This window comes from Morone saxatilis, unplaced genomic scaffold (genome assembly GCF_004916995.1).
Source record: "Morone saxatilis isolate NCDOM2014 unplaced genomic scaffold, NCSU_SB_2.0 Contig11, whole genome shotgun sequence".
Classification (NCBI taxonomy): Eukaryota; Metazoa; Chordata; class Actinopteri; family Moronidae; genus Morone; species Morone saxatilis.
The window spans coordinates 26,843,288-26,853,076 of NW_023339663.1; the positions used below are offsets into that span (position 1 = coordinate 26,843,288).

Below are 9,789 nucleotides of genomic sequence, written 5' to 3' on the forward strand. Positions count from 1 at the left end.
CCCTACATCGTAGAGCCCGACACCTGGTTTGGCAGAGTTGACCCCTCAGGTCTCTGGAGGTGGGTGCTGAGTAATGCCTGACCTCCCTCTCACTCCTGTCTCGCTTCATGTCTCTCCTGTCACTGCCTGAACCGGTTGTGTCTTTGTCGTTCCTGGAGTCAGAGTCCTGTGTTGGAGCTGCAGTAAATCACCTTGGTACTGTATTCTCTGTCATCAATCTGGCCTCCATCGGTCTCTAAGGCTATGTTCGGGATGTGTTTACTGGGAAGCTACTGAGCCCAGTTTTATTACCTGATCTACATGGTGAAATATTGCCTCTGTGTGTATAAACAACACAGAGACTACCAGCAGTAGTAGTTCAGTATAATTGTCTCATTGAATTTGATGTCAGTGCCATTTCTTGGATGTTTCTTGGACACAAGCTGATAAAACGCTTTCTGAGAGCTAGCTGCATAGAATGCATAGAATACATGTACACCTACCGACTGAAGACATATATCACAAGGGACAAAGCAGTGAAGAAGGCAGACAGGCCACAGCCTATGTAACTGATGTATGACAGTATTTCCCAGTGGACCTCTGAAATTGATTCTCTTATCTGCAGAAAAGATGAAATAATGCATCTATCTGCAGGTAATGTTTACCAACATCTAGAAAAAAAGTAATTTCTCATATAGAGTTATACCACTTTTGTACCAGTACTGAATAATCATTTGTTGTACTTTTTTTTCCTGTTTTAAAGGTGCCAAATGAATAAATACTCGACTAACTGGTTGATTTATCATCAGGAACAAGTCATTGTCTCCTTATCAATGTGTCTCCTTACCATTAGGACAGCAAATGGTGTTGCATGGTCACAGTTGCAAATAATGTCAGTTTGGTTACTACTGGTTCCGTTGTACGTCTTACATCCATCTGTTTTCCAGACATAATCTGAGGAATGTGAACATTGTAACTTAGTTTACTTAAATAGGCATAATTCAGCTGGTCATCTAAATAGCAAGACCAACTTGCCATAAAAGGCATATAAAAAATTACATTATATACATTTGATATACCCATATAAATATATAAAAACTGATATATGCCTACCATGTTCATCAAAGTAGTGACACTGTAACCTTGAGTCATTCTGTGAAAATACAAAAATATACATTATGCATACATATACATTGAAGTTAACAGTGGTACATGCTGCCCATTTAAAAACGCTTACCCAATAGGTTAAAAGTAGGTTCAGCTAAATACAAAAAACCCTAGTGGTTAAACAGTACTGTGTGATTACATCACAAAAAGGAAATAATAAAAGGACACATTCTAATTCTGGGAGATTGATGGACTGCTTAGCAGAAATTGCAGTGACCACCACTGAGGTACAACCAAGTTTAATAAACTAAATACTAAAATACAAAAGCAACAACTATGAAAACAATATCTAAATGTCAAAAATGCCACTTCAACAATGCCTGTCATGTGTCATATATAAGCCATCACCAAAATAGAGTCACATCTTATTTATGTAGCCCACAATTAGCAAAAATGTACAGCATACCATATGGCACTATCTATCCTAATAGATTTAAAATAGACTTACGTCCATATCTGCGATTGTAAAAGTTCTGAAAATCATCGTGATGGGCGTTTGCAGATTATGAAGTTTATCCCCTAGTAGCTCTATCCTGATGACCATTGATGAGAATTGTTCTTGTTCAAACTAATGAGGAAAAAGTTTCAGTACAAAAATGATAAACAGAGGAATAACACAGTGTATATACAGTATATATGTAATGGCCAAAGAATCTGCGAACATTTATGACCATGGCTTAATGGACCAGTGTGTAGGATTTAGTGGCATCTAGTGGTGAAGTTGCAGATTGCAAATAACTAAACACTGCTTGTATCTGTAATTGACAACCTGGAAATACAAAGTGAAGGGTGTAGGAGAAACTACGGTGGCCACAATTACTCACATGAAAAGCCCTATCTACAACCAGTGTTTGGTTTGTCCGTTCTGGGCTACTGAACATGGCAGTTCAACATAGCAAAATGCATGGAAGGAGACCAGTGGCATCTGGAAATAAAACGTCTTGTTCTAAGGGTCAAAAACACTATACACTAATGAAAACAGAACTATTATATTCTATCTATGCCAAAAGATCCCCCTAAATGTTACACACTGGGCCTTTAAATTTAAATTACAGATTGAAACATGAGGGTGTCAATGTAAAAGTAAATAGGATAAATATATACTTGAAATTGGCTGTGAAGCATGTAGGTGACCAAACCAATAATCCTCTTGTCCTTTGGGATGGTGTACAGGTCATACACTGGCAGTGAAATGTTGGGGACAAATGACTGGTTCTGAGGCAGCAGCTAGGCATAAAAGAAGATGATGTCAGACTAGGGCAGAAAATTGACTGAGCACTGCCTAAAGTCATGTCAGCCTAACGTAAGAAATACATTAACATATTCAGAATCAGGCTATATTAATCACCACTGTCCCTTCTAAATTCATCAGCACCATCTTCACCACAGCTTGTTTACCTGTGGAGCATTTATCTGAATGGTGGAGTGATCTTCTGTGGAGTTTAGTTCAGCCTCACTGATGTTTACCACATTCAGAGACAAGGCTTTCAGGTAGTATTGTATGGAGTCTCCAGTTTCTAGTTGGGCTGTTCGCATGATGTTAAGGATTATCTGCTTTTCCACTCTAAAGAAAGACAATGGGAATTAATGAATACGGTTTAAATAAATAAAAAACAGATAAACTACAATTAAATAAAGTCTTTGTCCTCTGTATATATCCCTATGATTGTTGTCCCCTTAACTGCTTCTCATGTTACCTACAGTACATATTTTAGTATTACGTTATTTCTATCAGTCACATTCTTTGTTGCCCTGACGTCACAATTTACAAAAGTTAAATAAGTTTGGTGAGCAAACAGGACATCACTTCTTCTCCTCGTATCTACCTGTAAGGGAGCTAAGACACCAGCAGGACACGAGTGGGAGGCGAGGAGCCACATTAGCCAAAAAGAAAGCAACTAGCATAGTACTGCTATGATGGCATTATCGATTAGCAGCTAGTATTCATATTTTCTAATTGTTTAGAAAATACTCTAAACGACAAAGTGGTCTTCTAATGTCACTACTGACTCTGCTAAATATGTCATTATAATTTTTTCATCCTCTGAGTATCTCAAGGGGGACAACAATCATGGGGATATATACAGAGGACAAACAGTCTGGACCAAAATGGTTGACCAACTGACCATGCCGTTTGCATGGCTAAAAATGGTAGTACAGCCAACAGACACTTACTTTATATAGCCTCTTGTGACATTGTTGCTGCCACTGAAGAGCTTTTCACATGAATTCCTGATGTAGAAGAGTTGCATCATTTCCTTCTGATGAGAGGTGTCTTTATTCAGTAGCTCAACCAGTTGTGAGATGGTCTCGTCCTGACATAAGTAGACAACGCAAGTTTCATCTGAGTGGTGAGAGAGGAATTTGATTTAAAATGCAGACATATAATCACAATTTCTGGAAACAGGATCAGCTGTGGATGGATTAAGAATCAGTTTATTATCATCAGTGATAATAATGTGTTTTTACTCTGTAGAGGACTGTAGTGCTCAGTTCTAGAGAGTCTGCAGTCTTCTTGAGAGACAGTGTACTTACGTTCTTTTTCGATGTCCACAGCCTCAGTGGGAAATTTTATCACTTTGACCTCTAAGCAAGATGATGATCCATTGAACCAACTGCTGAACGTGCACTGAAAGAGGCAGGGTAAACCGCTCGTTGAACAGGTTATGTTACCAGATAGGTCGTCAGAGATGCTTATATTATCCAGAAAGGTGTCAATGCCGCCGTTTGAAAAGCTGACACAAACTGAGCACAGAAACAGAATACAAGAATCAAATACAACTCTCTGTATCTAAATGTAAAACATTATTTGAGAGAACACCTAAGGTCACAGCAACATTAATATAAACACAGATGGGTGATTTAAAAAGGATGTCAGCAAGACTGTTTTCTTATAATTCAATATACTTGCATTATGCAACAAGTTACTAATGTTTATTTTTTTCTCAGCTCTCAACCAGTTCTGTTGTACCATTTAAGTGCAGTTAGATTGGAGTAATTCTTTAAATTTCAAGTTCACAAGAAGTAAAAATGCCTTGCAAAAAAGTTAAAAAAAATGCATTACTCTTTCTTTGGTGAAGAAAACCTAAAATAATCATCCATACCTTGGTCAGCCAGTGACTCGAGGAGTAGCAGTGATAGGAGTAAGGGAACCATTGCACTTCCTCTGAATTTGTGACTGATAGAATAAATAAAAAATAGAAATAAATAAAGCTACATTTTAGTGCAGATACATTCAGTGTATCTCAACTGTAAGTCAATTTACATCCAAAAGAAATTCACTTAAAAGCTATATAATAACAAAGAGATGCTCATTATGTTCCTGAACATTGCCAAGTGTTTTGTGAGTAATTGAAATCAAATACTGACAAATATTAACTTACTCTTCAGTCTGCAATGATGGAAAACAGGCACAAGCAGCAGGTCACCCCTTATCAAAGTATTGCACTTGATTTTCTTGTCTTTTGAAAAATTAAAGAAAAATGTATTTTAACTTAGTACAGCAATAAGTCACTTAAACTTTTCTTGTATGGTCTTTCTTTCTCTCTTCTTATTTAATTGCCCTTCCATGGACACAGCGGTCCGGTCCACTCCCAAATAACAAAGGACAAATATGGAGTAAATTCTCCTAATGGTAACACTACAGAAACAATCAGACATACTTCCTATGGCTTTTTAAGTTTTTGGGTTAGATCAAATTCTTAAAAGTTAGTATACCGCAATAAAGGGAAAATAGTAAAAATAATACTTACATTGATTCTCACTGAACAGAATAGTTTCTCTTCTTGCCTCTGAAGTGAACAGGATGAACTGCACTGGTAAACTGTGCTGGTTGGATTATCTCATGATTAAGAGCTTTAGGTAAAATACAATTGGGCTTGTGTCTGATCTGCTGGAAGTATCTGGTTTATGCAAATATTATTTTTTTTATCAGTACAACAAAATGACCATGTGTGTTGGTTTCATGGTTATATGCGAAGAACTGATGTCACAGTCTACATTTCACTGCTGCAGTAAACCAGGTCTGTCAACAGAGATGTGATATCATGTACAATAACCCCATGGTTTGGAAAGCCATTAAATGCGGTAAAGTGTCCTGCTGTGTCTCACTACTCCCAAATGTTTGCCTTTCACTTTGCATGCTCTTCTCATGTTAGTGCTGTTGTGCACAGGATGTGTGAAGCAGAAGAATTGCTAGAGGACAGATAAACCCCTCACCACAAAGCATCAAACTTAGAAAAATAGGATTACAACATTTAATAGTACAGTCACATGCATGAGTTTGCTTCTATGCTACATTGTTGTACATGAAAACATAGTAACCTAAAGCAGAAATAATAAATGGCAAATTTACAGCATTTCTGTATGAATCCCCTTAACACACACATAAACACACACACACAAAAGAAAAATGTCCTGGTGTGTTGCGTTCAGGTTGAGCTGTTGGTGGTACGTGATTCACTACCCGTATTAGTAGTTGAGTTGTTAATCTTTCTCAGAGACATCACAAACCACAGGAAGATGAAGAAACCTGGGTCAAAGGAGATAAAGAGATAAGAACATTTTTAGAGAGAGTACAGGAAGAGAGGATCATGTCAATCATGCAAATGACACTGATAAACAATCTGACTGTTGCGTCACTGTTAATCAGTATACAAATAGTCAGGCCACTGTATATATAGGTATGTTATTTTATTTGTACACGCTTCATTTGTGTGTTTCTGTAAAGAGATTATATTGGTTAGATTAGACCTGTTATGTTCAGCTGTATGGACACACTATTGAGCGACATCATGTGTTAAATATATCACACCATTTGTGTCAGTGTCAAACCAAGTATTAAGGTCAACTTTGCATCTACAAAAACAACAGCTGTCACTGCAGTATGCAACCAATGGCCATGCAGTACTCCTGCACATTTACATACAGCGTTTTATACATTTGCCTATATAAGCCTTTCTGTCATATTTACAATAACACCCCCACGGAATAGAGCTAAACATGTGAAAGGAGGGTGAGCAGACCTTGTAGTGAGTTCAGGATGCAGAAGAGGTAGAGGCCAGCAGTGGCCAGATAGCCAAATGAGAAGAAGACCAGGCCCCACGTAATGCCGAGCAGAGTGATGACTCCCAGCAGGGTACAGATGTCTCGTTTGGCTCTGTCATGGTCACTCTGCCCAAACTGACATGCAAAATGTTGTGTAAAATGACACATTAGCAGGAAAGATAACCAGAAACAGGAAATTGAAATGCTGAACACCAAACCTGCTTTTGAGCACACTATCCTAGACTCTCAGGAGTCATAAAGTCATCACCATATTAAATGCTTTTATATTAGAGACTAGTTCACTTGTACAGAGTGTATGTGTAAGGGAGACAACTATGAAATGAATGATACCATATTAAACAAATATTAGAAAAGATTAAAGATTAAGGAAGACCGGGGATATTGAACAAATTCAATGAAAATATCAAAACAAACCATGTGTTTGTCAGTCTATTACTGTGATACTTTCGAACGTCCCTACCATGTCTGTGGCACTCAGCCCCAAGTCTATTGGTTCCTACTGAAGACATAAATGTTGACAAATAGGTCAAAAAGATATATTTTAAAATCTCAGAAAGAAGAATCCCTGGAACACTTGGCCACTTTGGTTTTTAGCAACCGTTACTCAAACAGGAGTAAATAGTTTATTTGTCAGGGACTACTTTCAACCATGGATTAGAACAGATTTGGTGCTGGAGTGAGTACAGCAGCAGAAGGGGTGGGCAATATGAACATTTTAGATCAAGATCTTGATCTAAGTTGTCCACAATCTACTCTTCAGGCAAGTTGTAGAGATTGTGGTATTTAATGTTCTCTTACTTCTGTCTCAAGACTGCACAGAATCTCATTGGCTAGTGGATCTGTGCTATATGAACAAATCAAAAGAGTGATGTCGCCAGCTAGATAGCAATCGGATTGGACAACTTACTTAACGTTGCTTTTCCTTGGGTTACAAACTATAAACAATGCAATTGAGTTGTGAGTATTATTTTATGATTATGTTATCTTTCTATCTCTTTTTACAACTTTAAACTCATATTTTAATCTCTATTTTAAAGTGTGCAGTATCTTTAATGCCATATTGTGTTTAATGGTGCACATGGACATAAGAATTAATAGCTAGGTTATTTCAAGTCTGGCTATAGTCTCTATTGAGAAAAAAAGATCAACTACAGTGTGGGTGTTCATGGTAATGAAGGAACATGCCACCCAGTTCAACACTGAGGCTCCATTATTTGTTTGTAATGGTCTTAGACAACAGTGTAGCTTTATGGCACACAGGAATAAATTATAGGCTTTAAATACACAGGAGACAGTATTTTAATGAGCAATTCATTGTTTTGTTTTCCATGGGATATGCTGAAAGCAAGAAACATATTGAATATTACCAGAATTTTCCTTTAAAGATCCTTTTTAAAGATAATAAGAGTGTTCGCACCTCTTTGCTCTGGCGGAGACTCACAATGCGCCTGACTGTCACCCCTAGCATAATCATGTTAAAGATGAACACGAAGCCGAACATTCCCACGGTAGTCACCATCTTCACTGTGTTATTGGTTATATAGCATCTACAAGGAGAGAAAGTACAGATAAGAATGTAATGTCACAATGCAAAATCAAATATGAATTGTGTAATAGAAATGTCATTACAGGTGCCTAATAATTCTGCTTTATGCACATTTTCTGCCCATGAAATGGAATATATCAGTAAATCCTAGCTACTGCTTCCTATCATTTATAGTAACTGTTGTTGCTATGAATAGGGGTTGTGGACATATTCCAAAAACATTCAAATACACAGAAACCCTAATGCACATGCAAAACAGTTGATAAATATAAGTTAATCATTACTCTACATTGTACATGCTTGTAAATTTGTTCCTGCTTCTCCCTTACATTCGACTGCTTTTGGAGTCAGACAGAGTTGCATGTCCATATGTGCCTTTGTCTATGATGATCACAATGGATACGATGACTGCAGGGATACCTGAAACACAAGGATTCAGCATGGGACCAATCCATTCACTTTTTACAGGGTTGTATCCCCCCAAAACTTGTTCGACCGATGCTGACAACTCGCAGGCCTTGCCAACACAACTCACCCCATCCCACCAGGCTGAGTTTGAGCAAGTATCTCCTGATATAGATGTTAAAGACTTTGACCAAAAGAAGATATAGGTGGAACCCCTCCAGGGCCATCCAGCTCAAAGTGGCTAGCAGAGAGTAGTGAATAGCAATGGCTATATAAAAGCAAAGTCCACTGGAGGGCAGTGCTGCCACTGCCTGACTGGGGAGGAAGTGCACGTTGAGGAGGATCAAGGCAATGGCGAGGTTGATGTGGACCCTCATAGAGACATCTGCCCTGACTTTTCTGTCAGACAAAGGAGAACTGATCTGTGGTAGGTGTTACATTATGTGCAGATTTCATGGCTGTATCAGGGTGGTTGTAAAAGGTTATATAAAGTGGAAGAAAGGAAAGAATGGTGGCATTTACTGTGAGAAGTGGGACAAAATGTTATAAGAAAGAAGGGACAGCATATTGTATTTTAAAGTAATGCAAGGAAGGAGGGAGGAAAGAAAAATTAAACAACAAATGACCAAAAGACCTTACAAAAACGTGTCAAGAAAAAGTCAAACAAGAGAGGATGAAGAGAGATGAGGAGCTGAAGAAGTGACGGGAGCAAGGACAGAAAGATGCTGCTGTTCCTGAAAATATGTGAGAGGGGAGGATAGATTGAAGGTAAGGAGGGATGAAGGACAACGAAAGATGAGAGGAGAGTCGTCGACTGGGGAAGAATAAATTACCTATTTGTGATGAAGAGTATAACAGTGATGACCAGGGTAAAAAGAGAAAGACTACAGCCAATTATAGTGATGTATGAAAGAATATTTTGGTCTTCGGGTGAGAGGGAAGCAGACACCTGTGGAGAAAAGTAATATGTACATAGTAATTACATTGTACAGGCAAATGTTGTTTTACTTCATTCCATTTATTAATAGATATAGTTTCTGGGGAAGCAGACTGATAATACTAATAATACTGCTAATAATGCTGTAGTTATTTAGGATAAGTTTGCAATCAGTGGTTGATGGTGGGGGAAGTCATGGTAAAGGCTTATCAACTATATATATTGTTTGTTATATGTACACCAATTCCTAAAGATTTTATGCATCATAATGGATTCATGGTGAGTGAGTTTTCACTGTTTTGCTGTATGTATTTTGTGGATATGATTGTCTACTCACACTAATATTTTGCAGTTTATATTCATTTAGCAGGCTTTTTTTTATGGAATACGCTTTAGCATGGCACAGTAGGAAAAGCACAGGTGCAAATAATAAAATGAGTGATGGCTGAATTCCATTTAGCTGCTTCTGTTTTAGGGTCTGGCTACTGTTGGTGCTGGTTCACACTGTCATGGCTTACTGACACTTTAATAGACATGGGTTGACAAGAGGGTGGCATGGTGACTTTAAAGGGTGGCAGAAATACATGCTGATTTAATTAAATACAATCACATAGATCGATATTTGCTTGAAAAAGCCCCCAAATGGAGATATCTGAACTCAGAAACATTATTGTGGTACATCAGTAAG

At 37.9% G+C, this 9,789-nt stretch overlaps 1 protein-coding gene and 1 long non-coding RNA gene across 2 annotated transcripts in view; both read right to left on the bottom strand.

Moving 5' to 3' along the window:
• Window positions 1–862: 862 nt before the first annotated feature.
• On the bottom strand, window positions 863–1,761 carry LOC118321061. The gene is made up of 3 exons (XR_004796391.1): window positions 1,595–1,761; window positions 1,093–1,132; window positions 863–933 (listed from the first exon to the last, which is right to left on the bottom strand). It is a non-coding gene; the product is annotated as an uncharacterized LOC118321061 (long non-coding RNA).
• A 3,430-nt stretch (window positions 1,762–5,191) lies between these two features.
• Window positions 5,192–9,789, bottom strand: part of LOC118343392 (adhesion G-protein coupled receptor G5-like) — an 8,437-nt gene continuing 3,839 nt past the window's right edge. Inside the window, exons 9-14 of the mRNA XM_035682196.1 lie at window positions 8,998–9,113; window positions 8,295–8,563; window positions 8,089–8,179; window positions 7,631–7,760; window positions 6,171–6,327; window positions 5,192–5,677 (exon numbers count right to left, since the gene is read on the bottom strand). Of these exons, the coding sequence (XP_035538089.1) occupies window positions 5,577–5,677; window positions 6,171–6,327; window positions 7,631–7,760; window positions 8,089–8,179; window positions 8,295–8,563; window positions 8,998–9,113 (864 nt within the window). The 3' untranslated portion in view covers window positions 5,192–5,576. The remainder of the gene's footprint in view (window positions 5,678–6,170; window positions 6,328–7,630; window positions 7,761–8,088; window positions 8,180–8,294; window positions 8,564–8,997; window positions 9,114–9,789) is intronic.